Genomic DNA, 21,005 nt, shown 5'->3' with positions numbered 1-21,005 from the left:
CTGAGACAAAATTTGGAACAAATTACTTGTTTGGAGAGCAACTCCCAGTGTTGTGTTTGGTCTGTCATTTGTAGTCCAAAAAGGTACCCTCTTCAACCTCTGGATCAAAGTGCCTGGCATATTTGCCCTACTCATTGTGTGGCTTCCTGGTTTTCTCAGTCACGAGGTAGGAGAAAAGAAGTTGCTTTATCCATTCAAAACACTTGACTTAAAACAACATGCCTAGAGATCAGAATGTAGAGAAGAAAGAATTCATGGCTTGTTGTTAACACTCCAGTAAATACCTCCTGATATCCCACTGCAGATAACAATCTCTGGACTCTTACAAGTGAGTGTGAGTCAGGGCAGGAAGCATTAGTCACCAGACTACTGTTCCCTCCTACCATCCAAGCTGTGTGTACAGTTGTTATTGTGAAGTGGGAGGAAGAGAAAATAATTGGCACTTGTTTTAACTGTATAAAACACTGGCACATTTGTTCATGAGATCTCATCCTAATAACGTGCCTCCTGTTTCACAAATAGTTGAATTAGTCCTAGAAACATATACTTTTACTGGTCATAATTCTTGAACCCACATTACCATGGAGTTGCACTAGGTAACGCTTTATCTTCAGGCAGGCTTTTCCTTAATGACTGGTGGTCTGAGAGGGGTTTTAAATAGTCTGTTGTGCTCTGTTGTTTCAAATGTGTTTTAATATTGATCTTAGTTACCATTTTAATATAGTACTTGCTTAATTATTTTTTAATATTTGTATATTTACTGTTTTAGCTTTTAAATACTTTTTTAGTAATGTAAACCACCTTGGGTCCTTTTGGGGAGAAAGGCGGGATAGAAATATTTTAAATAAATACAGTGGTGCCTCGCACAACGAGTGCACCGTAGAGCGATGAATTCGCTCTACGAGGCCGGTTTTGCGATCGCAAATGCGATCGCACACCGATGCCTGCATAGGGCAAAAATCGCAGAGCGAAGGGCGGTAAGTGGTTTGCTTACCGACCTTCGCTTTGCGACCCACCGATCAGCTGTTCGGCGGCTACAAAATGGCTGCCGGAAGCCTCAAAATGGCCGTGCGCAGCGTTTTTGCGCCCTCGTTAAGCGAGGGGAGGGCGCGAAAATGGCTGCGGGCCATTGCAAAACATTGCTGAACGGTGAGTAAATCAGCCGATTGGAACGCATTAAACGAAGTGGGCTTTTCTGCCCCGTTCAGCGATGTTTTCACACAGCGAGGGTTAATCCGGAACGGATTAACCTCGCTGTGCGAGGCACCACTGTACATACATAAACAAACACTTGGAATCCTTTCCAGCTGAACAGTTCTGAGGATCTAGGGTGGAATTATCAGAATGTTTTCAAGAGAGGCACAGCAGCAAGTGATGCTTCTCTCACCCCAGTCCAGGTACACAGTATCCAAAGCCAGCCATTTTATTTTGGTGCTTGCAGCAAAACAATCTACAAGCTTTGCTCCCTTTCTGGACAGTGAAACTGTAAACTTAAGGGACGGAATAACTACTACGTATTTGCTACCCTTTCATGACATGCAAAATCTGGAGCCTGAGACAGCCGTCTTGCCCTGCCCGATAGTAAGACCAGACCTGGTGGAAGGTAGAAGTGACTGTAAAATGAATGTGTCTCCTAAAGTGGTAAAATAATCAGGTTCCTTTGCTTTCTAAACAACAATCATGCTGTAAAGTTGAGGAAACAATTATGAAAAGCCACCATTACTTGTTTTCTCTAGAAATTAAACTATGGAGCAAAATCTTTTGTTTAAAGTTAAAGGCTAGATGACCGGGCTTTCAAGCCACTAGCTGCCTATTCCTGTTGTAGATCAAGGCAGACTCTAATATGAGAAATAACAAACAACATCCGGAACTTATTCCTATAAGAACTGAGCTTTTTCTAACAGTTAAAGGGAGCACAGATATTTAAAATTTTGAATGGCAGGCAAAGCAAAGGTACTAAAACCTGTCCTAAGGTTGCCTCTGGGAGAATCCAACACCTCCTTACTTCAGAAAAACAAAACAAACCAACAACAACAACAACAACAAAAACAAAAACACAAAACAAAACCCTAAAATTAGAAAACTGCTGCTGGAGTCTGGAGTCAATTGCTGAGGACTAATGATGAGTTAAAGCTTGTAGGCAACCAACTGCATCACCTTGCTTCTTATACCTTGTCAGCAAAGTTTTGATACGGTGGGAGGTCCTGAGATAAACAGAGATGTGTGGAATGAGAGTGAGGGAAGTGTAGTGGAGGGTTGAGACTGAAAAGGCTGAGCGCTGAACAGTGACTTAGTTTTAATTTACTATTGAAATGTACTGAGTCTACAACTTAGAAACACTTGTAGGGTCTCCTTTGAGGGCGACACATGGCTGTTACGGTAATTTAAAATTGAAAAAGCTGCAAAAGGCATTGTGCCACAATGTAGATGCCTACCAATACTTTATTGGTGTTTCCATTCAAAGCCCTAAACAGTATAGGGCCTTGCTACTTGTTTCAGCCTCTCTCCCTCAGAATGACCTCCTGCCCCAACTGAACCTCCCAATCCATGATGTTAAGGGTGGCCACCCTGAGGGAGGCCCTGAAACCAACAAATTGGATCCAGGTCTTCTCAGTGGTGGCTGCCTCATTGTGGAACTCCCTCTGGTTAGGCTGATTTGAATCAATGGAACTGACAGTGGAATTGTCTCATGAAATCCCCATTGATTCAATGGATCTACCCTGGTGGAATTTACTATGATAAGTAACAGGATTTGGTCCATATTATGTACATGCAGATACATTTATTTCCCCCTAAAGGTGCATGCATCCACTCACATATATGCACATTCAGACGTGCATATCTGATAGTAGTATGTTTCATCAGAATTGCCAGTCCTTATGCCACCATGACACAGTGCAGGGATAAATTACCCTGTATCAGAGGTGTCTAACTCAATTTCATCTTGGGCCGCACCGGCATTATGGTTACCCTCAAAGGGCTGGTTGTATCTGTAAGACTAAATACAGTAAATGTAAGAACGGGAGTGGGCAATAGTCAGGACTACACTTCCCAAGGTGCTGTATGCCGCCCAAGCAGCTGCACTTTCTGACTCTACGCTGCTTGGAATGCTGGGATTAGAAGTCCTACTGGGCAGTTTCCCAGCATCCTTGTGGAGCATTATGGGTGCCTGCATACTGTATACGGCACAATAGCAGGAAACACTGTGAGGGCTAGGTGAAACTGCCCAGCGGGCCAGATTCGGCCTGTGGGCCTCGAGTTTGACATGTGCCCTATATACAGCAGAACCCCCATATCTGCAGGATCAGTATCCACAGTTTATCAAGCCCTACATACAAGGGGTGGGCTTTATGGCTTTTGTTCCACCTCCTTGTATGTTGTATTTAGGGTTCGCTAATATCTGCAGTTTCAGATGGTCATGGTAGATCATGGAAGAGATTCCCAAAGTATATGGAGGCCATCCTGTATTACGATAACATTTTGATACACACCTGAGTGCAGTATTTATTATCAATCAGACTGATAGAGCTAGAAGGCAAGATTTTAATGTCAGCAGTGCTTAATCTGTTTTCACAAGATTTTCTCAGTTTAGGGATAAACATAACTGCATGTGGTAAAAGACAGGTAGGGACTTGAATAGGTGTAAGGCTCAGCTCAGACAGTCGTGTCACGATCTGCGAAACAAGACATAGCTGCAAGGTTTTTCAGAAAAATTTCCCTCTAGTCCATGAGATTTCCCCAAGACACAAAGCACACTTTTGCAGCTATATCAGTTTTATTTTTAAATAGAAATAGAGAATTATTAAGTAGTTACAGCCCTTCACAATTACTAGTAAGGATGATGATGATCAATTCTGACTTATGGCAACCCTTTTCAAGGTTTTCCAGAAGTGGCATACCATTTCCCTTCTTCTGGGGGTGCCCTGGGACTGTGCAACTTGCCCAAGGCCACACAGTCTGGCTCTACCCATAGGAAGCACAATGAGGAATCTAACTCCCAACTTCTGGCTCTGCAACCAGATACCTAAACCACTGAGCTATCCAGCCAACTCACAGTATACAGTGACTAGTGGATAGAAATAGGCAGGAGACATTTTTTGTTTTCTATACCAGAAATTGTGAAGGTATTTTTCCCAGTGATATCCCCCTGCCCCCAACTTATTAGGACTGAGTAAGCATGCAAGTGCAGATGGAAACTCTTGGGATTTGTCCTTACCATGCCAGCAGCTGCTGTGAGACTGTAACACCCGGATACAGCCTCTGAAGTTTGTAAATGTACTCAACCCTATACCTGCACAGATCTTATAGACATGTATTCTGACCAACAGAGGCATTCCAGAGACATTTAGACAACCACCGGTCATTTGATTTGTATTCCTGTACTGAACAAGGGGTTGGACTCGATGGCCTTATAGGCCCCTTCCAACTTCATGATTCTATATTATTCTGCCACAAAGTAAAAGCTAATATTTAATATTTGTGTTAAATTATAACTTGGTATTTTAACAAATGTGAGGATTCCTTCTCTGTTCAAAATACAGCATCATAAACGTATGTAATTCAAGGGATCAAATATATACTATGGTAAATCATCCCTCTCTGTAATATTCTTTAACAAGCATGCATCTGTGTATACAAACACCATTTCCAATAAAAAATTGGCTGAAATCCTGTTATTTCATGCAGTAAGTTGTAATGAGAGGCCCATTGAATCAATTGAACTTCCAGAGATGACTTACCAATTTCCCTCTGATTACTCTAGTTGTGACTTATTACACTAAGCAACAGGATTTTAACTACTGTGTAGTAAGCGCTTTACCCTTACCCTGTCCAATGATCTCCACCTTGGTCCCACTGTGTTGCCGATGCAGCTACCTTGTCTTCCTCTTGTGCACAAGGCAATGAGCCTCGTGGCTAATCCATTTCCTAGCCTGTGCTTGATCTCAGTGGGACTTCATAAAGGGCAGTAGAATCTTCCATGAGCAACACTGAAACAGGAAAACCAGAACTCTCCTCCAAGCCCTTAACTTGACAGGACCAAGAGACAAGGAATCCTCAAAACATATTTGGAGCTCATAAAAGTTTGTGAAGATTTCCAGTCCTTAATCGGTCAGCAATTTGTGAATTTTTGAATGTACACACGGAACATCCCTTCCCAAGTAAATAAAATAGATGAATTATATTGTATTTTATTCCAACTCTTCACCCTGGATCAGCTTGCAGGAAGTCTTCCCTACAGGTAGGTCACTAGACTGCTTCAATTCAGATATAGAACTGCTTCCACATGCAGTCAGATCACTTCCTCTAAATCAAACATTTATTTGTGTCTTATATTTTCTTTTTAAGAAATGCTTGTAAAATATTAAAAACCTAACCTTTTTGTTTAAAGAACAGAATCAGGCAATTTGCACACAATACAGTATAGTATTTGGAAACAATTCAGGCAAGTAATCTGGATTTCCTGGGTGAGTACTTGAAGTAAAAATAAGAACATATACTATTGTGTAATAATTCTATTTAACACATGTTATTTGAAGAAATAAAATGTTTGTTCAAATTGTAATTTTAACAGAAAAAAGTTGACCATTAATTTGGTAATTTGCAAGTGCCACCAGTTTATGGTCTCCCTCTGTATGAAAAATAACATGGAAGCAGATCAAACAAAATTCCCCTTTATGATGGTTATAATGGACAGCTTTATACACACACCAGCCAATTCAATATTGTGAAGGTTTTGTGGAAGAAATGGGGCATGATGGAATAAATAGGGGGAAGATTCACCAGTAGAGTAAATTTTTATAGCAAGGATGGATGCATAAGATGCACAAATGGCTCTGTGAGCTTATTCTGGCAATTCAGTCTAATAACTTCTTGCCCGAGATAAAAAGTTAAAGCCTTCATCTCAAGGATTTGGCACCATACTGCATGTCCACAATGTAATAAAAGCCTTAACCTGTGACAAGAAATTAGTTATTATTCCGTCTTCCGTGTGTGTGTGTGTGTGTGTGTGTGTGTGTGTGTGTGTGTGTGTGTGTGTGTGTGTGTGTGTGTGTGTGTGTGTGTGTGTGTGTGTGTGTGTGTGTGTGTGTGTGTGTGTGTGAGAGAGAGAGAGAGAGAGAGAGAGAATAAGAACAAATTCTTTGTACTAATAGAAGGAACAAATACACCAATCAGACACAGAATTTAGTGGTTAACAATATACATATTGCTATCTTTAAGACCCATAAAGTCCTTCTATGCTTCAAGACTCTCTTAAGAATGTGAAAAAGATTCAATGAAACCTAGATAAATATCCAAGAAATTTATTGAATATTTGCTTGAGTAGCCTGCGAAGCAATATTGGTCAGAGTCCTAAAAATCTCACCGACATATCGAATGGTTGCCAGTTTCAATTTGTTAGATATGAGATTATAGACAGCCGTCACACTTTATTGGTGGGGCGGGGGAGGGGAATTAACTCTTCAGTCAGAGGCACCTTCCCACGGAGATTTAAAAAAAAAAACCACTGCAGGAGATTGTTTCTTATCTCTTCAAAACTTGGTCTCATTAAAACTTGAAACATTTCAAGTCTTTTCTTCTGAGGTTTTCAATAACAGACTCTCAATCAAATTTGTTTTCACCAGTTTGGCATATAGATGTGTAACAGCCATCCTATACTTTCAATTCCAAGCATTCTAGTCTTCAGTTTTTGCCTCCATCTCCTCAGCGTCATCATCTCCATCCACTTCAGCATTCTCACGCTCCAACCTTTCCAGCTGTCTTGCAAGCTCAGTCTCATCAGTGTCAGTGACAACTTTGGGCTGAAAAGTTTAAAAAAAGAAAACCAAAAAACCACACACACACAGAAACAAAAAACAAACAAAAAATCATGTTAACTTTTACTGTGATTCAGAAACTACTGAAGCAAATACACTTAGATCAGAAATGGCTTTGCACAATTGGAATTAATGCACTTCCTATATCCAAACGTTGAGGACAGTGGATGAATCAACATGCTGGGGTCAGACTAGCACATTATGTTGCACCTTTTGCAATGGCAGTCATTGGAAGTTGGTGCTATTGTTAGAGAACAATTGCTAATTATGTACCGTATATTTTAGGGTTAATTTTAAAATGATTTATAACCCTCCAAACAATTTAATTAGATTACAAGATCCTTGAGAAAAGAACTACTGATATCTGCAAAAGGTATGTCAGATTCTTGAACTTATAGGGCCCAGCTGGATATAAAACAAATAAATTGCTCTTGTTTTCTCTACAAGAAAGGGCAGGAAAACAAAAATATAAAGGATCATATACTGAGATTTAATTCTTTACTAAAGGTAAGGCAAATAAAGTACAGTGGTGCCTCGCTTAACGATGTTAATTGGTTCCAAAACCACATCGCTATGGGAAAACATCGTTAAGCGAAACGCGTTTTCCCATAGAGATGCATTGAAAACCGGTTAATCCGTTCCAATAGGCACAGATTGCCGTCCTTAAGCGAAAAAAACCATAGGAAACATCGTTAAGCGATACAATGTTTCCTCCATTGGAATGCACTGAAGCCTATTCAATGCATTTCAATGGTTTTGCGATGTCCATTTTTGCAAATTTAAGTGTGTCTTAAAAGGTTGAAAACTATTTTAAATGCTTGGAATCGTTAGTGCACCTTCTAAAATGGGTGCAAACTGAATTTTTTCCCCCACCAACTTTTGACAGCTGTCAAAATTTGACAGCTCCATGCTTTCCTATGGGGGAGGAAAAAATTCACAAAAAATTAACGAAGTCAGCAACTGTTTTAAATGCTTGGGTTCGTTAGAGCACCTTCTAAATCGTGTACAAAGTTAGTTTGGCTTTGGTCTGAGTCTTCGTTAATTTTTTGTGAATTTTTTTCTCCCCCATAGGAAACAATGGAGCCCAACAAAAAATTAACGAAGACTCAGAACAAAGCCAAACTAAGTTTGCACACGATTTAGAAGGTGCTTTAACGAACCCAAGCATTTAAAACAGTTGCTGACTTTTCGTTAGTTTTTTGTGAATTTTTTCCTCCCCCATTGAAATGCATTGAGCCCAACTTTTGACAGCTTTCAAAAGTTGGTTTCAATGCTTTCCTATGGGGGAAAAAAAAATTCACCAAAAATTAACGAAAAGTCAGTTCAAAGCCAAATTACGTTTGCGCATGTTTTAGAAGGTGCACTAACGATTCCAAGCATTTAAAACATTTTTGAACATTTAAGACACTTTTAAAATTGAAAAAAAAACGGACATCGTTAAGCGAAACAGGGGACCTAAAAATGCATTCGCTATGCGAAGCATGGTCCCGAAATCGCTAATGAAAATCGCCCATAGGAAACATTGTTAAATGACGTATAGAATTCTTTTTAAAAAACCATCGTTAAGCGAAAACATTGCTAAACGAGGCAATCGTTAAGCGAGGCACCACTGTAAACCAAACTCTGTTTCATGATTCCTGGCTTTGGATATTTTCTATCACAGAACTGGTAGCACTCATTCTTCAATTAAGGCATACGTTCTGATTTCCAGAAAGGAGAATGGGACTGGGAAGAGAACAGTGAAGGACACTTCAAAAAGATTAAGGTACTTTTGTATTGGCTAGATTAGCTGTCCCGACTTGACATACTGCAAATACTTTTTTGTTTACTTAAAATATTTTACCCTGCCTTTCTTCTTAAAAAGGATCCAAGGTGGCTTAGATAATTAAAAAGGCAATTTTTAAAAGTGAAAACTTTAAATATACAAATATTGAAAAAGAATTAAGTATTATACTAAAACCAGTAAAGAAAATCAATAATAAAAATATATTCTAAAGCAGCAAGGCACAACAATCCATTTAAAAAATCCCTCTCAGACAGTTAGTTACTAAGGGAAAGACTGCCTGAAGAGAAAGGTCTTCTTCACCTGCCTGCGGATGGACAGCAAAGATGGGGCCAGCCTGGCCTCCCATGGGAGGGAGTTCTAGAGTCTGAGAGCAGCATCAGAGAAAGCCTTCTCCCATGTCCCCATCAAATGTACCTGCTTTAGACAATGATTCTCATCATTCCTGATAACTGGCCATGTTGGCTTGCAATGATAAGTATACCAGATTGGGGAAGACCGACCACAGTATATAAGAAAATATCCAATGAATACTATTAAATGGATTTCTCTCACAAGAAAAACAAGCATTGTAGGCTAACACAATCAATCCAATGTGCACCTGGGATGGGATGCTCGGTTATGAAAGTTCTAGTTCTGCTGAAATAAATCTTGGGACTGAATTTCCAATGGCAGGCAAGCATGTTGACTTATGATTTTACGGCAATTTTACTGATAAATATGTATAATTTTTAGTATCTTCTGAGAGTGAAGACTTAATATTAATTTTGGGTGGACAGCATTTCTGTTTGTAGCAGCATGCTTTCCACCACAATGTGCCCTTCTGCTTTTATGCAATGAAGAGTCAGGAACAGCTGCAACTTCACTAGAGCAGGGAGTGCAGCATTCCCTGCTGGTCTAAAACAGTAACTGGCCAGGCACAGAATGTATCCTTTCTCTCTTGCAAACCTCTTTAAAATTTATTTCCTGATCTTCAGAGCTCCCACGTTGCCAAGTAATGGGATGGGAGCAGAAAAATGGGAGAGGAGAGTTTGCTCTGATCGTTAAATGAGTAGCGGTAATGTTCTGAGTAATGAGCACTAACATTCAACTAATGCAGAGCATAGTTTTCCCAGAGAAAATGAAAATCTCTAAGGAGAAAGATTTCTCAGCACCCAAGTCTACAGTTAAGCATTAGATGGTATACAGATGCACAAGGAAGATGCTAAAGATTCCATTCAGTGGCACATAAGGGGACTGCAAGTTGAGCAATTGGATCCCCCTACCCCCAATACCTCTTCAAGAGAAACTCTTTCAGGAAATCTGCCTGCCCCATGGCTCTGGAGCACATGTGGGGCACACACAAGGGTCTAAAGGAGGAAGAAGAGTCTGTTCCATCAGCAGTGCCTGTTCTACAGTACTGGCAGACAGATACAAGAGTGAATCTTGAAACACGAGGTATCTAGCCAAGTTAATTTGAATGAGTGGGTTCACTGGCCCCCTCCCCTCCCTTTCTCTTCCCTAAACTTCTGTCAGTTCCCAAATTGACAAAGCAGCATTAACTGCTTTTTAAAATTCTCTCCGCCCAACAGGACATAAAGTCTTCTGGTTCTGTGGTCCCATTGCAAGCATGTAGCTCACACCTTCTCCAATTACTACTTGCTTGGCCTGGCAAGTAGGGCTCATGAGGAAAAGGAGCACAACCATATTCAAATTCACAGTGTGCAAAACACATGCTGGAAAACGCATCTACAAATCCAGTTTCCTACTAAATGAAAAAATAAAACTCTTTTCTGTATGCTTGAGCAGTGGTTCTTAACCTTGGGTTACACAGGTGTTTTTGGACTGCAACTCCCAGAAGCCTTCACCACCAGCTGTGCTGGCTGGGGTTTCTGGGAGTTGCAGTTCAAAAGCACCTGAGTAACCACTGTGCTTGAGCATCTAGTTTTCCACTGAGTGGGAAAAATGAAGAAAGCTAGAAACCCCTCATAGTCACCATGGGAGATCCACCATGCACACATCTGTGGAAGCAAACATACCACTAGGACCCCCCAGGATTAGGACGACAAACAGTACTTACTTCCATCTGTACATTGAAGACACCTCTCTTCTCTTCAATTTTTTCTTTAATGACTGCCATGGCTTGGCTGAGCACAGAAAGGCCTTCAGTTCTCTCCAGTGTTGTAGTGGTCATCACATACCGTGGAGGAGCTATCAGATTTATCTACCAAGGGGAGAGACAGCATGAAATTTGATTTTGTAAATCCTGGGGGGAGAGGTTGACTCAACATGCTGTTAATGGTTGGTTAAACCAGTGGTTCTTAACCTTTGTTACTCGGATGCTTTTGAACTGCAACTCCCAGAAACCCCAGTCAGGACAGCTGGTGGTGAAGGCTTCTGGGAGTTGCAGTCCAAAACTCCTGAGTAACCCAAGGTTAAGAACCAGTGGGTTAAACTGCATTCTGTTAATTCTTCAGCCTTTGCAGAGGGTGACTGCACTATGCATGGAAAATGATTAAGTTGTGAGTAAAGGAATAGCTCTGCTTAATTTCCTTTATTAAGGAAGCATCCTTCCACATTCCTAAAAATGCACATATAAGAGATACAATACTAGATAAACTAGATACAGTAATTTCTATACATCTGCCTCCCTTCCTGTCTTCTGGATCTATCAATGAGGATGGGAACTACAATCACATGATGGTATCCTCCTATGTCCAATTTTGTTAAAGACACTGGAATAATTTAATCTTCCAAGTTTTCTAGAAGGCACTACAATAACAAATGACACTTACTTTGATGGGCATGCTCTCCGTAGAACAACTCAGGCCTGCTCTCAAAGCTTCTTTCACTGCATCAATTCCCTCATAGCCATAACAGGCAACTTCAATATCTAGAGGGTTACAGTTATTATTAAATTATTTATACATATAAAAAACAATTTTTATGGAGATCCTATAAATTAAGAACTCTCATTTATTTTATTAGTACACAATTCTAAATGGTTCAACAACATTGTACTTGGTAAATACCAGCAAACACTGGCACAGAGAAAGAGCTAACATTATGTTTTAAACTCATCTCTGTTCTCTTTTTCTTATTAATAGGACACATGTAAACACTAAAATATTGTCTCAAATGGAAATGTGTTCCACTTAGATCTGATGATGCCATCTGTACAGTAACAGGAACCCTCTCCCCAAAGCAGAGCACCTACAGAAATTCCCACATTCTCATTCTTCTTTGAATCCCTATGTAGCCCACTTGGTATTTTGCTTCCAGAAGAGATCAAAGGGGTGCTCACTGCTGGGGTGTTTTCTAACAACTGTTATCTCTTACCACCCAGTGCCTCTGGACTGTCCCAACCTGTATCATTTTCCCGCCTCCTCTACTTATCTTTCCTTTGGTCTCTCCTTTTCTTTTCTTTTTTAACGGCTGGCCTGAGTCAACTGCTTTCTTTCCTCTAGTATGCTTTCGATCTTCAATTTATGACATCTGCATTCAGTTCTCCTTATTCAAAACAATGGAGTCTGAATAAAAGGGACTTTCCTTCCTACCATTTCAGACTTCTTCAAAACCAAAGCAACCAAGCTGTCAACATTATGTTACTCTAATGGTAACATAACCTGTCCTGCCCCCAAGGGTTTTTTCTCCTGACATTACATGTCACTTTCCAGCAAACCTGTAATTTTTTTTTATTTTTTTATTAAGACTCATTATTTCTCTCTCTAAACAGGAGAAACATTTTAAAAAAATTCCACAGGGGAAGGTGATGGAGAACGAACTCAGAAATACGATAAAAAGTATCTGCTACCTATTAATCAAAAATAGTACTCAAAATTATTTTAAGATAAACTTACAATTTTATTCAGCAAGATATATGGGATCAGTTTCTGTAAAACTGCAGTGGTGTTGCTTATCCTAAATGAATAAGACCTATTTCTCTAGCCAGTTCAGTTTTGGGGACTCACCTGCTCTAATTTTGACTGCTTGTGGTGTCAATCGCCTATTGATATTGTCAATTAGGACACGCTTCTCATCTTCTGTCAGATCCAGTCCATCAAGAATTGAAGGATCCCTAGGTAAAATAACCATAAACCTATCAGCATTCATTAAAATTTACATAACAGGAACAGCAAGGACCAGTGCTGAAATATTATAACCTCTCAGAAGTATAGATAGGCTGTACAGGAACAACAAAAGATACAGCTATGGTTAGAACACAGGGAGCAGAGAAGATTTATATGCTGCTTTGTTTTTCATTCATCTGTGTAAACTCTCCCTCCTTTCTCGAGTTAGTATAGAGTATGGTATGTTATCACATCCACACCATTACTAACATGGGATTAGTATCAGTAGAGACACAATGCTAAGCCTTTGCTAACACAGATAAAGGAAGAATTTGGCTGGGTAGAGTTCATCAAGTTGCCTTCCAGTCTCTGAGCTGTATCAAAATGAATGGAGGAGTTGCATCTACTGGTTATTGTGGGTTTTTTTCAGGCTCTTTGGTCGTGTTATGAAGGTTGTTCTTCCTAACGTTTTGCCAGTCTCTGAGGACAGAAATCAGAACTCTGTGCTCTGGTGCAGTTTGTTTGGATAGTTGAGTATTTATAGCTCTGGGATCAGCTTTTGTTCTTTTCAGGAGATGGGTGATTGCAGTGATCAGCGTATTTTTTGTTGTGGGTGTATTGTTGTGACAAGAGGGAGAGATTATCTGTCACTGTGATTGATGTTTCATTAGCTGGTCTTTTGTGTGCAGTGTAGCTGGGTCCAGTTCAAATTCAGATAAATCAGATAATCTCCTGAAAAGGACAAAAGCTGATCCCACAGTTATAAATAATCAACTATCCAAACAAACTGCACCAGAGCACAGAGTTCTGACTCCTGTCCTCTGAAGATGCCAGCCACAGAGACTGGCGAAACGTTAGAACAACCTTCAGAACATGGCCAAAGAGCCCAAAAAACCCACAACCGCCAGATCCCGGCCATGAAAGCCTTCGAGAATACAGTTGCATCTATGTTGGGCCCTGCAAGTCACCCAAGTGATAATTCACCTTAAGAGATCAAAAACACAAATCTATTCCTAAGCAAATTACTCTCCATTTAAGGTGTTAAATTCATATAAACAAACCTTACAGGCCATTATAGTCTAATATAATTTCTTTAGTTTATCACAATTGTTAAGAATGACTAAGTCTGGGTTCTAAATTAGATAATAAGCCTTATCCTGATTGTCCCTGTTCAAACTGCAGGTTAGGGTTCACATGACTGAGTGAACTCTGATATGAAGAAAAAAAAATCAATTCCAGCAAAACTAGTTATCATGGTGGAAGATTCATGTTTGGCCTTCTCATGGATGTGCTTTTGTATGGAGGAGCATTTCTTCAGTAGCAATGACTGTGAAAGAAGTGACTTGAAAGTGCTCTTGGAGGATATTCAAAATATTAAACTCTCTTCGTTTGAAAACTTACTGAAGTTTGAACAATGAACATAGGCAGCTTTGTTTAAGAAATTCAAGTTCAGACAGAGGAAATTTATTGGGCTGGGTCAACGAAGAACAAACTGAGACTCAGAAGAACGGGCTCCCACTAGCATCTCTCATACTCTCCTGGAGTCTTCTCAGATAGTTGCATTTCAAATACAAGGGAAGGAGGAATTATTATTATTATTTATTATTATTATTTATTAAATTTATACCCTGCCCCTCTAGACCATGTCTACTCGGGCCGGCTTACAGCATAAAATTTTTCAGAATTGAAAAATATTGTCTCACACTCTCCTCCAGCATGGAGCACCCACCTGCACAATTCTGGAATCAACCTAAGATACTTGCTAAGTTATATCTATGCATAAATAAAACATTGCTATTGCTAAATCTCATTAAATTTTTTAAGGGACAGATGGACTACAAACAGGACAGGATACTTACGAAACTGCATGTTTGAAGGCATCATATGCTCCATATCCAGGCCTTTTGTACTTGTCATCAAATACCCAAGCTGTTCTCTGGAACAGGCTCTCCAGCTGTTCTTCTTTTGTGTATTCCAAAACTTCAGCAACATGGCGAAGAATGCTGTAAACCTAGATACAATTGACAAAATAAGCCAGATAAGGATGCAATGAGTACATTACAGTGGGGTCTCTACTTAAGAACAATCCAACTTAAGAACAGCTCCATTTGCTAAATTTTGCTTCTACTTGAGAACAGAAATCCAAGATAAGAACAGGAAAAAAAACCTTTTCTGCTCTTTTTTTAACCTTAGGTCATCTTAGGTTAAAAAAATTCTCCCCCTAGTGGTAGAGTACGTATTAACCAGCTTTGCATTAGTTCCTATGGGAACTAATGCTTCAATGTACGAACACACCTCTACATAACAAAAAAACAGCCAGAACGGATTAATTGGTTTTCAGTCCATTCCTATGGGAAATTTTGCTTCAACTTAAAAACATTTCAACTTAAGAACACCATTCCAAAATGGATTAAGTTCTTAAGTAAAGTTTCCACTGCAGTTTCTATGGACAGAAAAGAGCAGATACAGATTAAATGGTTTTCAATGCATTCCTATGGGAAATGCAGATTCAACATAAGAACTTTTCAACTTGAGAACCACCTTCCAATACGGATTAAGTTCTTAAGTAGAGACCCCACTGTACTAGAATCCTATCATGGCACTGATTTAAATAAAAATATATAAAATAATAACCAACAAATATTTATGACACCCATTCTACAGATGACTAAACATCTGTACAATTATTTGCTTAATTACACTATATATACTTGTGTTTCTTCTCACTTACTAGTTATGTTAACTTGGCATACAGCAAGAAATAGAAGTTCTGACTTCTTAACTGGCAGCAATTCACTGCCGAGATTTACACTGCTGGATTTATGCTGGCATACGCAAGTACTAGGATTTTGGCTAACATAGCTATCAAGGAATCTCTAAAACTGACAAAAACTTAATTGGAATTAAAAAATAACATATGTTTCTCCTAAAAGGCAATGGAGAGAGGATCGTGTTTCTGGAAGATAGTTCCAAAATCACAGAAGAACCCTTGTCCTTAATACTCAACCATTTGCTAATGCCTGATAAAGTAAGAAGAGACACAGAAACTGATTGCAGATCTCTGGCAGAATGAAAGCTTAGACTAATACCTGCAAGTGCTAAACATACTCTAATTCTGTTTTACAGGCTGTGCTGGTGACATTTTAGCATAAATGTATCTTAAACGTTTTAGCAGAGTGCCTCTTAATGTATTCCTTTTTTGCTAATATGAGACACACATCTACCAGAACCTATTTCCATTTCACTGTCCTGTAAATTAGGAGAAAAGATAATATGAAAAACTTGCCGTTTTTGATTTGGTGAATTTATCTTCACATTTAATTGCCTCTTCTGGAGAAACTCTTCTTTTTGACAAGTCAATATAACCTAATACAAAAATCAAAATTTTAGTACAGATTTAGAATTGAATGCAAATTCTAAACCTTCCACTTTCTCACTCACAAATAATGAAAGATCTGTCCACTTCAGGAAGTAAATACATATGCTGTTCCAAAAAGAAACTGACAAACTATCAACTTCTACAAACCTTATACGCCATTATGGTCTATTTCTCATTATCATTCATTCTTATATACATACCCAACAAACTTCTAAATTATGATACCAAATCTGAGCTGAAAACAACCATGCATGTATAAGTGTTGGTGGCAGAGACATACAAACGAGATTTTATTTGCTCTGCTTTTTTGTTGTTGTTCATTCCAGTACAGCAGGGGTCTCCAAACATTTCACTGTGAGGGCCACATAATATATTTTTCACGTTTTTGAGGACCAAAGGAACACAACACGCCCCTCCCCTGGCCAGATAAAAAAGCAAGGTGGACCGGATGTGGGCCATGGGCCATACTTTGGAGACCCCTGCAGTAGAGCCCCCAGTGCCTCTCAATCAACTACAGATGACTCTAGAATGGCATGTGATAAGGGGTAGCAGGAGGGAAGAAAATAGGGAGAAATTGAACAAGCTGAACAGCCTTCTATTCAAATAAGACAGTTCTGCATCCCACTCTTAGAATTCAAATTGATAATTTTTAAATTCAACTCACCTTTCTCTTTATCAACCCTTATGACAACAACACATTCATTTCTTCCAATTCGAATGAGTTTGTTTATTGAACGGATACGTCTCCTGGATAACTCACTGAGTAGAATCATGCCCTCAATATTGTTATATTCCAGAAGGCTAACGTAAGCTCCCATTTCTGCAATGGACCGGACATTCACCATGACCACATCTTCTACTTCTGGAAATTTATGCTGGTAAAATCTACAACTTAGCCCAGGCATCCTGCAATATTGGATTACAAAGACAGAAATATGTATTCATTATATAAAAGCCACTATTCATAAAATTCAAAATGGGAATTTCATGTACACATGAAAAATAAGAATGACTGGCTAGCAGGTGGAAAAAACTCACAAAACAAACAAGTTCAACTACAATAATAACCAGTTATTATAGCTATTGAATGCTATGGGTCAGCAAAAAGTGTCTGGAAAAAAATTTGAAATGAGATATACTAGTTGTTATGGTGGTGGTGGTGTCAGAAAAAAAGGGGAAAAAAACTAACAGCAAACCTAGCTCACTACATGTACAAATGCACTGATGCTATTTTCTGCTACCAAGATTTGGCAGAGTGTGATGACTGAAAGCAGAAGCTGAGAAGTCCTTAATGGAAGCTTCATCTTATCCATCAACTCATCAGAAGAGCTTTTTCAGCCTGAGGCTCAAACTTGCAACAACCACCTAATTTTTGCAGCTGCATACAGAATTACAGAAAAAAACATGCAATATACTTTGAACACCAAAAACAAATGGATACTTCTTAGCATAACTCTCACACATAACTCTGTTATCTTAATCTGAAATTATTAGGAAGTCAAGCAACACCACAGAGATATTATTACCGTTACAGTTTCTCTTGTTTAGCCTTCAAAGTGTTTATGGCTTGCTGTGGAGCTGCAAAATACTCATTATAGCATTTTGAGATTGTTTCTCTATGATCTTGACCCGTGAGGACAATGGTTTTAGCCAGGAATCCAATATTTGATACTGATTTTGAAAACAAATGATGTGACCTGCCTTAAGGATTGTCTAACTCTGTGATTCCCAACCTTGGACTCCAATGCCACTAGCTGTGTTGGCTGGGGTTTCTGGGAGTTACAATCCAAGAATACATGGGTTACCCAAGTTGGAAAATACTAGTCCAATCCATTAAATGCTGCAGACCAAAAGAAGGCTTCTACTTCCAACTTTTAATGAGAAAAATTATGTTTACAGTCAGCCAAGTTTTACAATTTTTTGACCAAACTCCAGGAGGCAGTGGAAGACAGGAGGGCCTGGTGTGCTCTGGTCCATGGGGTCACAAAGAGTCAGACACAACTCAATGACTAAACAATAACAAAGTTTTAAATTTACAAAAAAACATTAAGATGTTTCAGAAATGTGTTTGGAAAGTTTTTAAAAAAGCTTAGTGGATAACTTAGAATACTGGCTTGATTTTCCCTAAGAAAAAAAATAATGTGAGCTATTTCCTATTAGATACCTTTTTTCAATATCTTAGAAAATGCAGGGGCCATAAATTATCCTAATTGTGCCAAATCGACTGATTTTACTTCTATTAGAATATCTGGTATATATTCCCAAAATAAATATCCTCAAAGCTATTCATAAACCTTAAAAAATATGATTAAAGTAGGAGGATGTAATGTAAGGCCCTCTTCTATCTCATGTATCAACAATCTACTAACTAATTTGCCTTGTCTTTTTGAGGCAATCTTTTACCTTGTGGCTTTTTGATCCTGACTTTGACAAAGCTAAAGGCAGAAATATTTGTGCTCCAATATAAAAAGCCACACAAGTACAGTATTATTGTCAGTGACTGAAGCTAATGTTGACAATCTTCATGTAATACAGAGTGAACAGTTTATGGACAGAGAGTAGCACAGCCACCAAGTGCTGGCAGGTTTTCCAGCTCTTCCCTTTTTTGTCATCCTTCATCATCTACCTCAGTTGCCTGGATGGCTCAGTGAATGGAAGCATCTGCTTGTGCAGCAGGGGTTGGAGGTTCTATTCCCCATCATGTCTTGTGGGAGTCAACATATGTGGCCTTGGGCAAGCTACATGATTCCAGAGTGCCCATAGAAGAAGAGGACAATTAAACTAATTTGGAGTACTTTATATCTAGGAAATTCTGGAAAGGTCTGCCATAAATCAGAACTGACCTGATAGCATGTAATTACAGTGGAGCCTCGCTTAGCGATTGCTTCGTTTAACAATGAAATCACTTAGCGATGACTTTTTCAGAGTGATCTTGCACTCCGTTTAACAATGGTTCCTATGGGCGATTTTCGCATAGTGATGTTTGGGACCATGCTTCGCATAGCGATGACAGTTTGGGTCCCCCTGTTTCGCTTAATGATGGTTTTGACAGCCTTATGTTTGTTGTTTTTTAAATGTTTAAAAATGTTTAAAAATGTTTAGAATGCTTGAAATCATAAGTGTACTTAATAAACCCTTTGTTAAACTAATTTGACTTTGTTCTCTTTTTAAATTTGTTGTAATTTTTCCCCCCATTGAGATGCATTGAATAGGTTTCAATGCATTTCAATTGGGGAACCGTGTTTCGCTTAGTGATGTTTCCTATGGCGAGTTTCGCTTAAGGACAGCAATCCGTTCCCATTGGAACAGATTATCCGGTTTTCAATGCATTTCTATGGGAAACCGTGTTTCGCTTAGCAATGAAATCGCTTAACAGCGATTTTTTGGGAACCAATTATCATCGTTAAGCGAGGCACCACTGTAATTCATTATCATTTACATCACAGCTTGAGAATGCTTTGGCGCTCCATATGGTTTGAACGACATCTGCTGCAGTCCCCTTCCACTGGCTCTAATAGTGAGGGTTTTTCAGGAGTTAAAGTTGAAAGTGGTTCCCCTTCCATGCCCTGTCCCTTTCCGCCACTCAACCTGAGGAAGTGAGAGCACGAAAGCTTGCCCACTTCTGTAGCATTCCAAGATCCTCCTCAACTGTGGTTTGTGTACGGAAACTGGCTCGGAAATCTTCCAAAGGCCCTTAGGCCCCTTCCGAGGGAAAGAAATCGTTGTCCCAGGGGTAGAGAATAACCGTGGCCCTCGTTCGCTTCACTAACAAAAGAGAAGACCTACCAGGCGCGCCAATTTGGAGAACGCCTCCTGGAAGAGCCTTTCTCCCTCTCGGTGCCTTGGGCCGACATGATTAGCTACTGCATCGGTGCCGTTTGCTAAGCGACCTTTCTGGTCGCCCTTTGATTTACCGGTGCTTCTTCTCCACCACCCCCCCGGTCCCCTACGGCACCACACGCGTCTGTGACGAAACGCAACCCAAGTGGAAAGGATGAGGCGCGGGAGCCCTTTTTGTGACATAACGCCTCCTAACTCAGCTAAGAGAGAGGCGAGCGAGACCTCACGGGAAGAGGCGGCCAAGGCCACGCTTTCCGCACCATGACGCGGAGGAAGGCGGCCGGGCTCGAAACACTCCACACAGGCGGGGCAGCTCCGGCTGCGAGTTGCTGGGCGCGCCTGGCGCGTCTTCGACATGGCGAACGCCAGCCGCTTCTCCTCTCCCTCCCTCCGCCCGAAGCTCCGCATCCAGATTCACGCCCGGCTTCGGAGAGGGTCCGGAGCCTCCCCAGTATACGTGACACGTTTGCGAGACCCGGTCGGCGCCCTATTGACCGCCTTACCTGTCTTCTTCGCAGGCCCCTCTCGCGACGCACCAGACTGGGGGTCTCCCGACTGAGTGTACCTACCCGACTCTTGTCACAGCGTGTACTCCAACTCAAAGTGCGCAGGCGCCATCCCGCCTCTTCCTGCTAGACTACGGCCGGAAGTACTTCCACAGTAAGGGCGCTCTGTGGCATCCATAGAGTTTTTTTTTTTTTGGTGGGTGGGAAAGGCTTGTTTTCTGGCTAGTTCATCCTAGACCGGGAGGTTTGCGATATGTTCGCATGAATTTTGCTTCCCTCGAGTAGATTGGAGAGCCGTTCTTTGAAAACAAGAAATCCCGGGATTTAACCGTAGCTAGCAGAAGCAGGAGTTTATGCTGTTAAGAATAATTAACCCCCCCACAACCACTCATAAGTAGCTGTTAGCGTATGGCAGTTCATCTAAATACTACAGGTTGTGGGATTGTGTGGTTAAGAAAGGTTTATAATAAGCCCTGCAATATTGTAAATTGCCAGTGGAGTTAAAGTTAACCTGGATGCCTAATTAAATTGTTGTTTTTAATCTGTTTGTGTACAATATATTGTAAGCCGCCCTGAGTAGACTCCTTCCTCTAGAAGGGCGGGATAAGAATCCAATAATAATAATAATAATAA

General features: G+C 40.1%; 1 protein-coding gene across 2 annotated transcripts; it reads right to left on the bottom strand.

Annotated features, from left to right (window-relative positions):
• Positions 1-6,286: 6,286 nt before the first annotated feature.
• On the bottom strand, positions 6,287-20,671 carry EIF2S1 (eukaryotic translation initiation factor 2 subunit alpha). 2 transcript variants are annotated; one of them, XM_020799796.3, is made up of 8 exons: positions 20,436-20,671; positions 16,691-16,932; positions 15,934-16,013; positions 14,507-14,658; positions 12,549-12,655; positions 11,373-11,470; positions 10,658-10,801; positions 6,287-6,800 (listed from the first exon to the last, which is right to left on the bottom strand). In XM_020799796.3, the coding sequence occupies exons 2-8, from the start codon at positions 16,929-16,931 to the stop codon at positions 6,675-6,677; spliced, it is 948 nt and encodes a 315-aa protein (XP_020655455.1). In that variant the 5' UTR covers position 16,932; positions 20,436-20,671; the 3' UTR covers positions 6,287-6,674. The 2 variants fall into 2 exon arrangements, with proteins under 2 accessions (XP_020655455.1, XP_020655446.1); XM_020799787.3 differs by having other exon boundaries at positions 20,370-20,504.
• Positions 20,672-21,005: the final 334 nt, after the last annotated feature.

This window comes from Pogona vitticeps, chromosome 1, assembly GCF_051106095.1.
Source record: "Pogona vitticeps strain Pit_001003342236 chromosome 1, PviZW2.1, whole genome shotgun sequence".
Lineage (NCBI taxonomy): Eukaryota > Metazoa > Chordata > Lepidosauria > Squamata > Agamidae > Pogona > Pogona vitticeps.
Note: the sequence above shows the minus strand (reverse complement) of the source record. Positions and strands in the feature narration are given on the sequence as shown.